Consider the following 17,519-nt stretch of genomic DNA (forward strand, 5'->3'; position numbering starts at 1 on the left):
AAAAAAAAAAACACTTTAAGCTTCAAAAAAAAAAAAACCAAAACAAAATGTTAATTACAGCCAAACCTTGCTTAGAAGAACTCTCGACTACAAAACAAACACTTCAGACATGTAATTGGTTGGTCCCACCACACTCGCTTGTTCCCACAAGATTGTTACGCAGAATCGCTGGGGTTTCGCTTTCTGTACGCCTTGGTCCGGGTGAGTTCCTGCCCTCAAGGTTGGTCCATCTCCCACATTGCAATAGACCCTGAAAGTCTCCAATGTCTCTTCCTCTCCCCCCACCCCCCGCCCCATTTTGCACTTGTCAGCTTCCACGATGAGCAAGTTCAGTCCTCACAGAGGAGTCGAATGGTTTTGTCCTTCATTTATTCAAAAGGAATCACCGGTCCTTTTTATTATTATTATTTTTTTAACTCTTCTTTTTTGTTGCTTTTTAAATTTTATTAATTAAAGAAAAATAGAGCTCTGTCCTTTTGGAGAGTTTCAAAGCAAGGGGACACCCAGTCGCAATGAGCAGAGTTCCCAGCGGCTCAGGAGGCACTTGGGAAACGATCGCGGCACTCCACGTTCTTCCTCTTCGTTCCTTCATTAGTGCATACGTTGGGGAAGCCCTGGGGGGGCTCCACGCACCCTTTTTAAGGCCTCGTCAGGGTTGTGTAGACCGGCTGGTCCCAGTTGGCGGTGGGGCTGTGAGCAGGCGGGATGGACAAACCGTTGAGGATGGGCGTCGCGTAGGGACGCCGTGAGGAGTGGAAGTAGGGGTACTGGTAGATGCTGGAGGGGTAACCGGGATAGGGGTTGTAGTAGTTGGAGCTCTGCAGGTCCGTGTAGTCGCACTGGGAGCTGGAGAAGGAGGCAGCAGCTGTGGCGGTGGAGGCAGTGGTGGCACAGGCCTGGGTGCTGTAGGAGCCGTAGTCGGAGTGTGCAGGGGAGCCGTGGGACTGGTCGCTGTAGTGGCTGGGGCTCAGCTGCTCCGTTTTGATGTGCGGCCTTTGCTGGCCCGAATCAGCCGATGATGGCGATGCAGAGGCCGGGCTCCTGTGAGTCCACACCTGGCCAGCCCCGCCGGCGCCTGCTGCCGAGTGGGAGTAGGATGTGCTGTAGGAGCCAGCATTGGGGCCGTGGTCGGCTGGCATGGCAGCATGGCCATTGAGCGGCAGGTACTGGTCGAACTCGTGCACATCGAAGGTCTCCATGTTGTTGATGACCTCGCTGCTCAGCTCCGAGATGTCCACGTTGCTGAAGTCAATGTTCTGGCGGCCGCTTTCCACGAGGCGGCGGCCCTCGTGCTTCAGCTCCTGCTTGCTGCCGTGGTGCAGGTCGGTTTTGGGGGTGGTGGGCGGCGTGGGCGGCCCATGGGGCTGGCCTGGGGACAAAGGGACAGAAAAGTTTTAAGGAGAGCAACCACAAAACATCTCTCAAGGAAGTCAAGAACCACGTTTCTCCCTCTCCATACTGCCCAAGGAGAACGGGAATTTTAATCTAGAGCCCCATGTTGGAGGTGGCTGATGTTCCCCCATGATGTCCTCAAGTTGGGGTACAATGCTCACAAAGCCAATGGTTCATGAAGCATGGAGGGCAACCCAAGGAGTGCCACATCCCCACGAGGTCACACTCTGGGAAGCCCCACAGTGGAAGGACCCCTCTACGCAGGTGGCCTGAGGCCAGCCCGGCTCCCCCAGTGCAGAGATGCTGTTCCAGCCACGCGGGAAGGGGCCGGGACCCAGCCAGGCTGGGCAAGAGCGCAGACATGGCTGCAGCCGCAGGATGTTCGCAATCCTCCTGGAATCTGTCAACACGCGCCCGGTGCCAATTCACAGCACCGCGAGGAGCGGGGAGCTTCAGGGGGCACCGCTCCCCCAGGCACCCCTTCAGGTGACTAATGCATTATTAACCCCTATTAGCTCACAATTAATTCCCCTCTCCAGAAACAAAACCAGGGTCATTTTTGCACTTTGGGCATTTCCAGTTGCACTTAGTAACTAGACGCATGGCCATGCTCACAACCTGGTGCAAAACCTCAGCTCTTAGAGCAATGGCTCTGCTTTTGGATGCCCCCAATCCCACACTGAGCAGGCTCCAAGGGTGCAAACACGCTTGCGTCCACCGGAGGGTTCAAGTTGCAAACCAACACCCCCACGACAAGCAGTTCTCAGCCCCCCGGGACCCTTTACCTGCGTGCTCACTGTGGTGGTGGCCGTCGGCCATGCCCCCCAGCCCGCTGTCAGCCTTGTAGATCTGGGTGCCGGCGTGGTGGCTGAGCTCGGCGCCAGAGTCGGAGTCGCTCTGCCCAGCTTTCACGCTTTTCCTCCTCCGGGGCTGGTATTTATAATCCGGGTGATCCTTTTTGTGCTGGACCCTGAGCCGCTCAGCTTCTTCCACAAAGGGACGTTTCTCATTTTCGCTTAACAAACTGGTTTGGGATCGGTTTTAGAAAAAAAATAATAATAAGGGAGGAAAAAGAAAAATTCACAGTTAATGCCTTTTCCTTAGAAATTTTCAGTTTATTTTCAGACTCACGTCCCCACTGAACTGACCAGAGAGTTCATTACAGTTTTGCCGTAGCACCAAAAAAGCAAAACCCTATTGCAAAAATGTGTTAAAATATCAGTTATAGAGGCACAAAAAAGCACATCCTCACCCGTATTGATACCTGGGCAAACACCCCCTCCTCCCCCCCAACCTCATTTAAAATGCTACTTTTCATCCTTTTGCCAAATACAGTCCCCACAGTCACCCTACAGATGCCACCCCGTCGCTGCAACCCGCAGCGCTGCCCACGTCCAGCATTGTGCAGGGCTTACAAAGAAATCCCAGATGCAAAGCAACGGGATTCTTTCTCTTAAATCTTTCCCCGGCCCCAACCCTGCCCCGCACACCGCTGAGGAGCCTGAGTGACCGCGCCGGGTTTGGTGCAGCTGCAGCGCACGGCCCAGCAAGAAAAGTTTGCATCAATGGTCGTAGCGCTGCCGATAGCGGGGGAAGTAAGAAAGCGGAGTGAAATCAGTGCTAAAAATCAGTTTGTTCGCTTTTACAGCTTGTTAGGCAGCAAGCAAGACAGTCAGAAAAGAAAAAAAAAGTGAATTAGAAAAAGCCATTGTAAAAGAAGTAGTAAGAATATAAGCAGTTTCTCAGGGATGTAGGAAGCACTGGAAAGGACAGGAACGAGCAGGGGCTGAGCAGTACGGAGCGCACTGAGAACCCCTCCGCAGGCAAAGACGGACGGGGAAAAAGAAGTTGAAAGAAAGGGAAAAGGTCAAAGAGAAAGGGAGAAAAAAAAAAAAAAAGAAAGAAGCGGTGGGAGAGACGCGAAGCTGCGCAAACGGGAGCAAAGCCCCGGAACGTCCCCGGGCGGCGCGGAGATGCGCGGTGCGGACTCACCGCCACAGCTTGCCCAGCGTCTTGCTGAGCTCGGCGTTGTGCAGGTGCGGGTACTGGTCGGCCAGCTTCCTGCGGGCGGCCTGCGCCCACACCATGAAGGCGTTCATGGGCCGCTTGACGTGCGGCTTCGCCTTGAGCGACCCGTTGCCGCGCACGGGCATGGGCACCAGGCTCCAGTCGTAGCCCTTCAGCACCTGCGAGACGGCGTCGCGGATGCAGGCGGGGAAGCGCTCGTCCACCTCGGCCGCATCCACCTTAGCGCCCAGCGGAGCGGCACCGGGGGGGCGCGGGGCGGGCGCGGGGGCGCAGCCCAGGCCCTCGGAGCCGGCGGGGGACAGCGGGGAGTCGGAGTCCGAGTCCACGTGGGACATGGAGCTGGTGGTGCCCGCGGGGCTGCACGGAGCCTCCAGCGCTTTGTCGTGCTCCTCGGTCATGTTGAGCATCGGTGGCCGCGGGTGGGGCGGGATGGGGAAAAGGATGGGGGAGGCGAGTAGGGGGCGCGGGGCTGAGCCGCCCCGAGCGGAGCGGCGATTCCGTGCAGCCCTCCGCAGGCTCCCAGAAGGCGAGGAAAAAAAAAAAAAAAGACAAATAAAAGAAAAAAAAAACTGAGCAGAATACGATTTCAAGAAAAGGAAAAAGGCACAAAAGTAGCAAAATCAGCCAAAAAAAAAAAATGCAATCAAACTCTCTCGCTGCAGTCCCGGCGCCCCGCACTACTCCCCGCGTCCGCCGCTGCGCTCCACAACCAGTGCGAAACGCGGCCCCCCGGCAACGGGCGCCTTTAAGGCGCGGGAGTGAGGCTCCGCCCCCAGCGCCGCTCCCGATTGGCGGAGAGGGCGGGGCTCATTTCCATAGGGGGCGGTGCGTGCCGCTGTGGGGCCGTGCTGCTCTCGCGCCGCGCTCCCGCTCGGAGTCTCCGGTGCCGCTCGGAGCTGCTTGGTTCGCGGCTTCGGTCTCCGCGCTGCGCGGCCGTAATGTGCCGGGGACGCTCCGCTGCGGTACCGCTGTGGCTCATGGGGATTCCCGGCGGCGGGGCTGCGGTTAAGGCCCGGCTGTGCGCAAAAGTCCTTTTATTCTGGGGGGAAGTGGAGTCCTGGTGCGGCTGGGGTGCACCGAATTTTTGCTCCTTGCTCTGCTATTTAGCTTTTAAAATCTTAGTTACCCGGAGACGAATACGGGGCACGGTGCGTCCCGAGCCGCGCGGTGCTGCCCCCGCAGCCTCCGGGCCGAGCTCGGAGCGAGCGCTGCTTCGCCAGAACTCATTGAGAGCATTTGATTCTAATTAGCCGCGGAATCCAGCCCTGTAATTGGGGCTGGAAGAAAGTAGTGCCCCGAATTCCGGCTTTATTCCTTCCTCAGCTCCTCTGTCCCCCTGGAAAAATAGGGTCAAGCCTAAGATTTACAGGAAAAAATAGGAATTGCGCTCCAGCACTTAGAAATAGCGGCAGTGCGGGGCTGTGAGCAGCTTGTTTGTTTCCTGAGACGTGTACTCACCTTGAAATAAAGTGTGCGCTCTGAATTCAAATAGAGAACTGCTTTCACTTGTGTGCGTGCCACGCTGTGCGTATCTGTCCGATGAGAAAATGGATGCGTTTCGGTGGACTTGTTATGTCAGTTGACAAATGAAGCCGGTCACTGTGGGGTCTCACGGCTCGTTACTAAGTTTGTTGCGTGGTATTTCAGTGAGTCAGGTAAATTGTATTTCATTCATTGAATGAATGGTGGCTGAGTCAAAGCAACAGTCACTGCTTTCAGTCCCTGATTGCAGTCAGCCCGTCCGGGCAGTGCGTCCCTCAGAAGATCCCAACGCCATTGTGGGGCTGGGAGGGCTCCGTGGGGTGAGGAAGGGCAACCAGAGCTGCGCTCCACTCGTTGCTGCCCTCAGGCTCAGGTCATCCTGCAGCCCTGAGGAATGTGAGATCAGTGATGTTGCATTACTCCGCGTTCACATCCTGCTGTCCTGCCTGGCTCCCCAGCACTGCCCAGGGCAGTGAGATGCACCTCCCGGCCCACTTGTAAAAGCAGGGAGGAGGAGGAGGAGAACGCTCAGGAGCTGCTGCTGCTTATTATTCTGGAGGTGGATAGGAGAAGGGGAGAGCCTGGGATGGGCAGGGCACATCTGCTCACATCTGCTTTGGGGATCTTGCAGGTTCATATTTGATATGACGAAGAGTTGATGATGTTTGCCCAGGGATGGGCAAAGGATGGAGCTGCAGGACGGGTCCTGCGGTGATTTCACATCATGTGTTGTTTTATCTGGGGCTATCAGCTGGCTGGGAGGTGCACAGACATCAGAAAGGGAAGGGCACGAGGGACTGAGACAAGGGGCAGGTACAGCAACGCTGCAGTTCCACTTCTGTAGGAGAAAGTGCGAGTGTATTTCTTCCTTAGTGGTTTTGTTTGCTTGGTTCATGCCATATCCCAGTTGATACCCTTTGGCCTTTGTCAGAAGAAAGGGGTTACTTCCTCAACCCTGCCCATGAGACCAAGCCTCAGAGGCCAAAGGAGAAACAGACATCTTTGGGGAGCACTGAGATTCACGTAAGCCAATGGAAGCTTAAACAGTGTGCTGAACGGGGCAGGTTTAGGGATGATTTGGGGTGGAACAGAGGGATAAATAAGCTGTTCTTGACAGGGTGGGCACGGCAGGAGTCCATCAGGCACCTGCCAATATTGGCCGTGGTGCTTCATTTTTTGTGAAGTCTGACACTGATAAAGTTCCTGGCCGGCTCACACTGATGTTGCTTGAGATCAAGCACTAAATCCCGCATGTGCATGCCTGGCCCCATCTCATTGTCACTTGTCTCTGGGAACCCCCAGAATCATCACGGGATGGAGGCACCCTGACCCCAGTCCCAGCACATCTCCTGGTCCTGCACGGCAGTGTCCTGGCTGTAGGGCAGTCAGTGCCCCACGCACACAGGGGTAGGGACATTTCATCACAGCCTCAAACAGGAGAGACATTTTCAGAGCATGTGAGAACACACAATGGGAAATGCTCTGCAGCGCGCACTCCCTCGCTGGCTGGGGGGCCCAGCCAAAAGTGGGCTCTGTGGCTTAATCTGACCGAGTGGTGAGGTTATCATTTTTCAGCAATTGGCTACCTTTGAACCGCGAGCAGACTTTACATGGGAATTTCAAAGAGCAAATAAAAAGAGCCTTCCAGGGAGAAGAAAAAACAATCCCTAATCAGATAAGAGTAACCTATGCATCGTGTTAAAATAAGCCTCTGACATCTGCAGGATTAATGCTCTGCCCAGAGGATACAGCATTTCAGCGGCAGCTCGGAGATTTCTGCGAAACAAAATTCACTCGTTTTCAGTACAGCTACTGATTTCTAACAGGAAGGAAAAGATCCGCAGTAGCTTTCAGTTCATTTCAATTAAAACAGCAGCCGAAGAGCGGAAAAGCTTTGCTCTCAGGATGAAGCATAGCATTGGGTCCAGTCCTACAGGGTGTGCTCGCAAAGGCTCCAGCACAGACCGCTGTCTGCTCATACAACTCTAGCGCTGGATTTACATCGCTCAGCTGCTTGCTTGATCAGTTGTGGTCCAAAATTGGTCATCCACACACACGAGCTGAGCCTCGCTTCTGTGGACAATTTGGAAATCTAAGTAGTCAGATCCATTTGGAGGATTAAAATGGACAGAACTTTTTTGCAAATTTTAACTAACGCTTTGGGTATTTAGTCCCTGGCATTTATTTCCACCGCTCCCACCGGCAGGCTTAGTCGTGCTCTCAGAATTCTCAGTGTCACCTGCACAGCAGGAGTGAAAAACAACCGTGTGCTCCCATCAGAGTTCCTGCGTTCCAGACACCGAGCTCCCACCACAGCAAGAACAAGTCTGTATTGTTCCAGCCTCATCCAGAGCCCATTATTAGAGACATTTCCACAGGCTGTGAAGAGCTGGGACCCGGGGCTTGCATCACAATGATTGGAAGCAAACCTGCACCCCTTGCACAGCTGCTGCAGTTTGCTGAGAGCAGGGTGAAGAAAGAGGGGCTTAAATATTAGTTTTTAATATTAGTTTTTACTGCGTTAATGGGGCTCTGAGCTCATGCGTCCCTCCTTTTTCTGGACAGCTGCAGGACAAATGTAATGCAGGAATGTGTCCCCCAGAAGCTCCCTTCCAACCCATGAACATTTACCTGGCGGGATACGAGAAACATGCACCGGTCAGGGCTCTGCTGACCTTCCTCTGCTTAAAAGGCACATGGAGAGGAGTGCGTGGGATCCCTGAGTCCTTTTCTAGGTTTCATCATGGCAGGAGATATCAGGAAAAAAATGAACCTATTCTTGGGAAGGTTTCACTTCAAAGAGCGCTCTGCGAAAATCTTCACATGCTGCATTTGGCCTGGAGAGGAATTTCTGCTAAAATAAAACCAAAAAGCCCTCACTAACAAGCGCCTTTTTGATTATTAATTTTTAATATCCCAGTGGAAGATGTTAACTCGTGGCTCGCTCGGAGTTTTTGTCTTGCAGCGCTCACAGCCGCGGTGCTGGCAGCCAAGGACCCGGCGCTGAAAGCAATTACAAACCTGAACAGATTTCTCTTTCGATCTCAGAAAACGTGTGTGTGCAAGGACCAGAACGAGGGGGAAGGAAAATAAACGTCAAGGCGTTCTTTGTATTCAAATTTTATAAGATATCATTAGCATAACAAAAATTGCTGTAGAGCGATGAAGGACACAACAGTCAGATTTAAAGGCCAGGTGGCAAGAGATCTATTTTTTCCTGTTGCATGACACAGGCTGGGTGGCATTTTTATTTTTTCAGAATAATGGCGAACGACGGTTTTATTACATATGATCACTGTGATTATTAATTGTTTGTCCTGTGGTACTGCTTTGGAATCCCACTTCCGAATCAACACCCCCCTTGTTATAGACACTGTACAAATACCGTAAGAAAAAAGTAATTCTTCCTCCAAAAATCCTTTTCAGCCTTAATCCTGCTAACTCTGGAGTTAAGGATCGGATTTCCACGGGGAAAGATCAGAGATTTTAATGGAAAAAATATTACCGCTGGAAAAATCTTAACAGTAGAATAGTAGAAGGAAGCTCCCAAATTCTTCGTGAGATCCCACCTCCCATTCAGCAGACGCAGCTGAATGCTCTGTGGGATTGTGTATTACTGTATTATATATAAGTGAATGTATGTTTTCTTTAGAGGAGTCCCCAAATGTTAATGCTTCTTTACAAAATGGTTATTTCTGCACACATTCACTTGCTCTGTTTTATTTAAACCCAATTCCTGGCAGCCAGAGGGGGGGAAAGTCTGGACCTGAATGAACACAGAGTAATTTAGGGTGCCAGGGACAGCAGGGCTGAGGTGCTGATGGGGACAGCTGCTGGGTGCTGTGACAGTAAATGCTTGTTTCTCTGTCACTTTTGCAGCTGTTTGGAACACAGCAAAATAGGGTCGGGCGGGGGGACGTGGCGGCTCGCATTTTGTTGAATGAAGATCAGCATCAATGATGCCTCTGCGCTGCCTGCGGGCCTGACATTTATGAATCGCTTTCCCTTTGAGACGCAGGGCCTCGCTCTTAAATATCTCGTTTGTGTTACTTGCTGGGTTCTTACATTGTTTTTCTTTTCTGATACTTTTGTTTGAAACGAGGGAAAGCCAGCAAAAATTACAACATGAAAATGAAAGCTGACAACAAAAAAGTGAGCAGAAAACCAAACACAGCTGACAGTGCACACAAAGCGGGGCACCAACATGAACCACGGAACAGAGGGAAGGTAATTCAATGTTCTAATCCACCATTTTATTGCACATTTTCCTCTATAGCTCGATCCATCTTCCAGTAGAGCTAAAGGAAATCTCCTATGGCCTGTTATGAGTGTCGTATCAATCCTTTAGAGTAACAACATGTTAATGCAATTTAATGTACTTAAAACCTTGAAGCTCATCTCGTTGCAAGGCACCATAGGCATGCTGCTGTCTCAGCCCACGCTGCAGAGCTCAGGGTGATCCCTTGCCATGAAAACCGATCGAGTTCCGCATCCCTTTCCCAGCTCCAATTATTCCCTTTTTGCTAAATCTTTAGCCTAAGCCTTCCACTTTTCCTCAGCAATTTCCTCAATTATCCAGTTTGTTTTACAGACATTGCCACTTAACGTGGAATTTGCTGTAAAAGTTTCATGCAGACCCCACAAAGGAAACCATTAGCTTCCATCTCCTTACATTTATCTAGCCAAACCTCGTGGCTAATCCAAAGGGAGAGCGAAACTGCAGTCCACCCGCAGCCCTTAACAAACAGCTTATTTTTCTTTGCCTATACAATGCACCATTATGTCGTGCTTGTGTTTTTTTTCTTTTTTCTTTTTTCTAACAGAACAATGCAAGCAGCGGTGATGGGAAACTGGAAAAACAAAAGAGGCATTGATAAGAGATGGTTGTACAGTCTGAGAAGCATTGAATAGCATTACACCTGATAACAGATACTTTCTCAGAGTGCAGCACACAGCTCAGCAATGCGGTGTTTACTTGGATGGGCTGCGCTTCTAAAAGCATCTAAACAGCTGCCGGGGGCACTTTACTAAAACGTTTTTGGTTAAAAACAATATATATGGCTGAACAGGGGGGTCAAGTATTTGACGGCTGTAGAATCATAGAATGAGTGTGGAGATGTGGCACTCGGGGACATGGTCAGTGAGCATGGTGGGATGGGTCAGGGTTGGACTTGGCAATGGGAGAGGGCTTTTCCAACCTTAATGGTTTTATGAATGATTCTATGAACACAGTGACTCCAGCCCTCTGTGGGCAGCAGTGCCAGTGCCCGACCGCTCTTTTGGAGAAGAAATGTTTCCTAATATCCATCATGAACCTCACCTGGCACTACTTAGGGCCATTCCCTCTCATCCTATTGCTGTTACCTGGAGGAAAAGGCTGACTCCCCCTCACCACAACCTGCTTTCAGGAGACCATAATGTCTCCCCTGAGCCTCCTTTTCTCCAGACGGGACCATCCCAATATCTTTGCACTTAAACACCTTTATTTCCAAGACCATTCCCTGGGGTCGGAGCACACAACACACATTTTTCCACAAAAAGCCCTCCCCGTATCCTTGGCACCGCAACGCTCGGAGTAAGCCACAGCCGCTTCCCCCTCCCCGGAGACCCACAGCGAAGCCCGGACGACGCCGGCCGCGCTGAGGCGATGCATTCCCGCCCGCCGCCCTGCCCGGCCCGCGGGGGGCGGCCGCACGCATGCTCGCTGCGTGCCCCGACATGGCGGCGCCCAGCGCGGCGCTGAGGCAGCGGCGGGGGGCGGCGGCGGGCGGCAGCGGCGCCCCCGAGACTCCGGGGCGGGCGGAGGGCCCGGGGTCGGCGGGCAGCGGGGTTGGCCCGCTGCTGTCGCCGGGTACCTTCTGGCTCACCCGCATCGTGCTGCTGCGCGCCGTAGCGCTGCTGTACCGTGAGTGTCTGGGCGCTGCCGCCGCGCCGCGTTCTCTCTCCCGGGAGCGAGTAGGGGACGGCCCGGCTCGCTGCCAGCAGGACCGCGGGAATTCCTGAGGGTTTGGGGTTTCTCGTAGTTCTGCGCGCTGCCAGCGGGTCAGGTGGGGCGGGCGCGGTGTGGTGGGAAGCGTTGGGGTCGCGGTGTGAAGGTCTCGGGAGACCCATCGGCATCTGCTCCGGTCACTGCGGGACGGGGCTGTGCGGCTGCGGAGCTCACACCCGGCCCGGGCGCAGCACTGAGGCGGGCAGAGCACTCGGCCCCCACCGGAGCGCTGGTTGTTTCTGGGTTGGGGTGCGTACTTGCGTTTAAGGCCTGAGGGATGAGAGAGATGTGTAGGATACTAGGGGAAAGCCTTCACTCCGAGGGCAGTGAGGCACTGGCACTGATGCCCAAGGCTGTGGGTGCCCCATCTCTGGAGGTGCCCGAGGCCATGGATGGAGCCTGAGCTGGTGGGACAGGCAGCCCGTGGCAGGGGTGGGGCTGGGGGCTGTGAGATCCCTTCCAACGCAAACATGGTGTGATTCCGTGATGTGGTATGGGAGAGACGCTTGTCTTCAGTTCCACCTCTTGCACCCAGCTGTGGGACAAGGCCCTGACTCCCAGTGAGTGGCTGGGTGGGCTCGGGGTGGTCTGGGGGCTCCTGTCCCACTGAGGAAGGAGGGCCCCAGAGTGCACACCTGGCTTCAGAGCTGGCCGGGTCTGGCCATCTTTCAAGGTGTGTTGCAAGGTAACAGTGCAAGAGGAGCTCCTCATCTCAATAGATGAAGAACTAAAGCAAAGGAGCTTCTGCATGTAGGATCAGAGAAAGACCACATCCTAGGTCCTGTATGTCTTACTGTAGGGCACCTGCTTTAGCAGGGGGTTGGGCTAGATGATCCCCGGAGATCCCTTCCAACCCCCATGACTCTGTGATGACCCCTCAGGTCCAAGAATTGCCATTCATTTGAAATGGTGAAACTGAGTTTCCAACTCAGCTGTACACATTTGGCTCTTGTTTTGGCAAGTTATACGGAGAGCTGTGCTCAGAGCCTGCTACTGCTCCACTGAAAAAATATTCACAGTGAAACCTAAACTGACATGTAACACACTACGTTACAAATTCTAAACTTGCCCCAGATTTGTCCACAAAATCGTTAGGATTTGTAGGCTGCCAGCCTGCTTAGATTATTTTGCATCAAAACCATGCAGAAGTTGTAGTTTTGTATGGTTTTGACACGTGCTCTGTTTCTAGTTTGGTTTCAGCTCTCGGTGAAATGCGGGGTTATGACTCTTTCAGTCAAAATGAAAGCGATTCTGATATTCCCCCGTGTGTAAATCCAGACTGCTGAGTTTCCCATAGCTCAGTTTGCAGTTTCCTTATGAAAAACTGATCAGCGTTCTCTGCTGTGTGTTCTGCAGAGGCTGCTGCTTTCAGATTGTGGATTTGGGGTTATAAATTTATCACATCCTGGAACAAATGCTGCCCTGTAGGCTGGTGGTGTGTTGGGTAGGAAGGCAGCAGGCAGTGGCTGCAGGGGGTGATGAGACGGGATGGCAAGGAGCACATTGAAGGGATGGGATGTTCTGGTGAATGGGAGACCTCATCTGGGACAACTGGAGTGGTGAGAGGTGGGGAGCAGGCAGAGCAGGCATCGGTTTCAGGGTGAGGGGAGTTACAGAATGGAAAAAAGGAGGGGGAAAACTGAAAGCAAGAGAATGAAGCTGAGATGGAAGGCTGCTGACTGAATGCATAGCGAGCAAATAGAGGCAGAAGAACTGGATTTATTTTTTTCTGGAGGAGACAAGAGCAGGAATGTCTGGAGGTGATGAGAGATGATCCCCCAATGCTTCCACAGCTCAGAGCTCTCCTTTAGAGAGGAGTTGTCAGAGGAAGAATTTCAGGTGCCAGAAGCAGAAGCTGGAAGGAGCAGGGTAGGAGACTGGCTCTGTCCTTTATGATGGGAGAGGTACAAGAAAAGAGAAGTTTACCTGCTAGTGATGCAACTTCTGTTTGTTTGCGGTCAGGTAACAGTGAGTTCTGCTGTTTGTCCTGGTTGAGTAACAGCCAGCTGACCCAAAGTCAGGTGTGTGAGCAGGTTTGAGGCAGGTCTAATTCCAACTCTGTTTGTCCCCAGCATTGCTGGGACACCAGCTCTGATCTGAAGGTGGGAGAGATGCCGTGCAGCCTCCTGCTGAAACGTTTGTAGGGCGGAAACTGATTGGTATGTCTGAGATGGAGAGCTTGCCGTCAGGCAGATTCCTCCGTCAAAGGCTGCGGAACCATGGCACGGCTGTGGTGGGATGCTCTCGAGGGAAGGTGGATTGCCTTTTGATCTTCTCTGTGAGCCTCGCTTTAGAAACAGCAGAAAACAATTTTAAGCCCCTGTGCCAAGCACCTCTTCAAATCTCTCTTTTGAAGATGGAACCATTTACTCTGACAGATTATTTTTTCCCAGACGTGGCAATCCTGCACACACAGAGACTCAGACTTGCTGAGGAAACGGCTGATGGCGTTGTGACAGTTTGACATTCCTCACTTGTGGGATGTTTTTTCCCCTTCTTTCGTTTCACCTTTTTAGATGTAACCCTTTCACTCCTGCTGTGTTCAGGAACAAAACCTTCAGAGGAGGGGGGGAGTTTTGCACCAAAGTACTGGGGAAAGCAGTCACCCCTGTTGTTGCTGCTCCTGTTAATTAGTGGAGCTGGGAGCTCGTTCTTCCTGCTGAGCGCAAAGGGAGGAGTGAGAGAGTGAAGGACACCCAGGATTAGTAGAGAGAAGCGTGATTTGATGTGCGCAGTGATGTGGAGATGACAGGCCCCCCAGATCATGCTTGGCGGTTCTGCCCATCCTCCTTTGGGCTGCACAAGGGCACTCCTGAGGCTGTTGGGGTGCCTGCTGCAAGCCCAGGGGATGCTTTCTCTTTGGATCTTCACCTCTGGAAGGAGGACAGGCAGAGCCAGGCAGGTGTGAAGTGTCCTTTGTGTGCTCCCTATGGTTATAACAGCTCTCCTTTTTTTATTTGAAGGGGGTTTCCAGAAGCATCCAGGGCCCGGGAAGTCCCTGGCAAGGAATCTGCTTGGGAGGTGTGTTAGAGATGGGAAGGTGGAAAGGATCTGATTCGTGGAGGCTGGTGAGCAAACCCACCTGCTGCTCACAGGGATGGAAAGGATGGGGAAGATGGCTCTGAGCTGAACGTGCTTGGAGGTTTGCTCTTTGCATTAGGGTAGGCCATCGGGGTTCTCCAAGCTGAGCACTAAGGTAAATAAAGCACCTGTCTGTGCAGTTCTGTTTTGAATAGTAACTTACAGGGTGTATGTGTAAATTGGGTGATGTGTAAGCTCTTACAGCTGACAGCCCTCACAGGTGTGTTGATAGCTGGTAGCTCTTTCTCCACTTCCAGTAAATGCAGGCAGACCCAGTGGCAAAACAGTCCTGGAGGAGGAGTGGGAAGTAAAGCAGGCTCCAGCCTGGGACACACTGAGAACAGTTCTGTAGGTCCTGCACTGTGCCATGCTGCCCGGATCCCTCTCCTTGTTTCTGTAGAGGCATTCTTATATGGTGCTGCCCTCTCTGACTTCCACTGTTAACACCTATCTTCTATGGCTAATTGCAGTCTGTAATTCATTGGACAGAGGCTTGGAGAAATGCAGTTTTGACTTCTGAAGTCTTTCCATTATGGTCTTGTGCTTTGTATGCATTCCCTATCGCAGGGATAAGTACATAAAATCTTTGAGGTCCTGGTGGAAGTGCTGTTACAAGTAAATAGCTGGTCCCAAAGCTTCCGACAACAAACGTGTGTTATTCACTCCCTTCGCCCTCCTTCTAAATCATTTTAAGTGCCCTTTTTTGGATGATTACCATCATCAGATTCCAGATGTAGAGGTTTAAGTAATTAGATACCACCCTTCCCAATTTCAGCCATGCTTTGTGGAGTGCTTTGAAATAAAAGCTAGTATGTAAATGCAGTTTATCTTCCTTCTCCTCATGTGTTGTTTAATTGTAGTATTTTCTTTCCCCAGAGCCAGGACTATGGGAGGTTCGTGCTACTTCTTCCCAGCTCTGAAATCCAAAGCCTTCCTGGGGGAGCTGGGCTTCCTGTGGGCTCCTGGCTCTCCCCGGTGTCCTTCCTTCCCCTCTCTCTGCCATCTCCTTTGCTTTCCCCTGCTCTTCCCTCAGTTATTTTAAAAGGCTCCCAGGCCTCCTCAGGATTGTGGTACGTCTTCTGACACCTTTTCTCCCCAGAAGGTTTTATTTCGGCGTGGTGCTTGCTAGCAAGGCTGCACAGCAAAGGCAGCATGTTAGTGCCGTGTCTGCTAGCGAGCTGTGTGCCTCTCGTGCGTTTGGTGCTCAGCAAAGCGCTTGCACTGTAGGAAGGTGAATGGACAGCAGGCAGTGATAATTGGAGGGAAATGATTACAAAAAGTGGGAAGGAGCGAGCCTGTCTCCCAGGAGCAGCAGAGACTGGAGCTGCTCTGGAGCGGATGCATCTTTTCAGAGCTGGAGGCTGCACTGCTGCCTGCCTGGTGTTGAACAACGAGGGTCCGGTGGGTGAACTTCTTAGCAGTGCCACAGCCTTTTGTGTTTGCTTTCACGTTATTTCAAACAAAGAGACAGTGGAGAGATAGGCACTTAAGAAGTCCCTATACACAACCACCCCAAAGTCCTTTGCTTTGCTGCAAATGGCAGTGGAACAAAAAAGTGTTGAGAATGGACTGGCTGTGTTTACTCGTGGCTGTAGGGCTGCGGGATGAAAAGGGGCTGCTCAATTTCATTGTGGCTCTTTGCTTATTGCTAGGGGTTCTTGCTTTTGTATTACAGAATTTTGCTGGGGAATTCATCAATTGAAAACTAATAGTAATTAGGAAACCGTGAGCATTCTGCTCCTTTTTCTTGTCAGCGGCACAACCTCTATTTACCAGCATAGGGCTTTTTTTGAATGCCTCGTTGGGTCAGAGGTGCACTTGATATATGGCTCCAGGCAGGCTTTTCTTGTGTGCAAAAGGTAGTTTGGTTTTCATGCGAAGCTCTGCGCTTTTGGTTCATTTCTTCTTGTGGTTTGGGCTTGAAGTAAAAGTTGAGACTTCTTTTAATGGGGGGGAGAGAAAGCCATATGACCGGAAAGTCTTAAATTTCACATCTTTAAATCTTTACAGAGCATGAAGAATGGGATTCTCTCATTCTCTGACCATGACAGGTTGAGCCTGGACCGGGGGAAAGGAACTGAGGTGACAGGGCAATGTGGATAGACCAAATCATTTCAGATGGGTGATTCCTGTGCTGCACGCTCCGCTTGTGCTTATTGGTAGCATGTGGGTTTGAACAAGGAACGCCTTCATTTGGGGGAGAGAGGAGCCTGGGAGGGGAAGGAGAAGGTGGAGGGGGAGTTAATGGAAAAGTACAGTCAGGCACCTTCTGAGGTGAGGATAAGTAGTGGAGGTCTATTAGCAGCTGGTGACAATTTACATGTATTACTTATGTAAAGATCAGCTCGCAGCAGGTAGGGGAGCGTGCTCCCATGTGAGCTGTCAGAGGCTCCTGAGTGGGAGGGAGCATGGGAGTCGCTGAAGCTCAGGGCTCTCCAGTCTGCAAAGGAGTGAGTACTGTGGAGACAGGCATAGTGCTTTGGGGGAGAGAAGAGACGGGCATGGGATGAAGATGCCCAGATCCAGGCAGTCTTGGTGAGGAGAAAAAAAAAAAATCCATGCAGCGAGCAGCTACATTGATGGGAAAGGTGATGGAGCTTTATTCTGGGTTTGGAGAACGTGGGATGTGTTCAGCTGCCCCGGGAGCCTGCAGGAGACATCCCTGCCTTGGGAACCCCCCATCACCTTGTGTCATTCCCAACAGAGGTGTGGGGAAGGATGGCTGTGTCGGGGCAGCAGTTAACCTTGCCCCCACACCCTGGCCGTGCAGCAGGCGTGCCAGCAAGCTCCCTGGGTGGAAGCAAACTCCCTTGACCATGTTTACCTGGAGGGAGTGGGCAGATGGAGAGTGGAAAACCCCCAAACACAAGGCCAAAGGGGAGAGGCTTCAGAATAGGGGCTAAGGAAGAGGAACAAAAGCACAGGCTATGGGGGCAAAAGGGACTTTTTGACTGAGTAAGCCAGAATCAAAGGGCTGTTGCCAATGGGATTTAGCTATGAAGTCATCACATGCAAAATATCATCAGTGCAGCAAATAATTGGTGTTCTGAGGGAAAACCACTTTGGAGCCCAGTCTGTGCAGTCTTTAGCTGTGCAGTTTGTGCCAACCTATAATGCAGTCTTGTCTGCTTTCAGGCTTTGAAAGGCTGTGCAGTATTTTGTACATACAATGTGTACTTTGAATGCTATAGTTTGTTTTTCCTAATTTATCCTTTCCTTGTTTATCTTGCATACTGCACAGGGGTCTAATTTAGATTTTTTTTTTTTTTTAGGAAAAGAAACTGCTTAGCAGTTATGGGTTGGGGCAGCGATTCCTGTAGCATTTAGTGGTGAATTTTTTTTAGCACTTTCAGCAAACTGCAGCAGATTGCATCACGAATCCAGGGAAACCAAGGCATGGAGTTTATGACGTAGCTGGTCTGAATTTTTTATTTCTTTATTTGTAACTCAAAATGGAAGATAAAGTTGCTTGAGGCTCAAAAGCATTATGTTTCCACTGATCCTGTGTGATAGGCTCTCTGATTACACAGTAATCAGGAAGAAGTAT

General features: G+C 51.6%; 2 protein-coding genes across 2 annotated transcripts in view; one reads left to right on the top strand and one right to left on the bottom strand.

Annotated features, from left to right (window-relative positions):
* On the bottom strand, positions 1 to 4,209 carry SOX8 (SRY-box 8). The gene is made up of 3 exons (XM_021412014.1): positions 3,385 to 4,209; positions 2,178 to 2,416; positions 1 to 1,369 (listed from the first exon to the last, which is right to left on the bottom strand). Exons 1-3 carry the CDS (start codon positions 3,825 to 3,827, stop codon positions 639 to 641), a joined length of 1,413 nt encoding a protein of 470 aa, XP_021267689.1. The 5' UTR covers positions 3,828 to 4,209; the 3' UTR covers positions 1 to 638.
* The window catches only part of LMF1 (lipase maturation factor 1), a 187,931-nt gene continuing 181,032 nt past the window's right edge, over positions 10,621 to 17,519 (top strand). Inside the window, exon 1 of the mRNA XM_021411270.1 lies at positions 10,621 to 10,807. Within this exon, the coding sequence (XP_021266945.1) occupies positions 10,621 to 10,807 (187 nt within the window). The remainder of the gene's footprint in view (positions 10,808 to 17,519) is intronic.

This window comes from Numida meleagris, chromosome 13 (assembly GCF_002078875.1).
Source record: "Numida meleagris isolate 19003 breed g44 Domestic line chromosome 13, NumMel1.0, whole genome shotgun sequence".
Lineage (NCBI taxonomy): Eukaryota > Metazoa > Chordata > Aves > Galliformes > Numididae > Numida > Numida meleagris.

What these genes read in the sequence shown, in the direction of transcription:
- SOX8 (XM_021412014.1), bottom strand. Translation starts at nt 3,827, where the DNA reads ATGCTCAACATGACCGAGGAGCACGACAAAGCGCTGGAGGCTCCGTGC. An exon ending in ACGCTGGGCAAGCTGTGGCG is followed by an intron (nt 2,417 to 3,384) that starts GTGAGTCCGCAC and finishes ATCCCAAACCAG; the next exon opens with TTTGTTAAGCGAAAATGAGA. An exon ending in CCACCACAGTGAGCACGCAG is followed by an intron (nt 1,370 to 2,177) that starts GTAAAGGGTCCC and finishes CTTTGTCCCCAG; the next exon opens with GCCAGCCCCATGGGCCGCCC.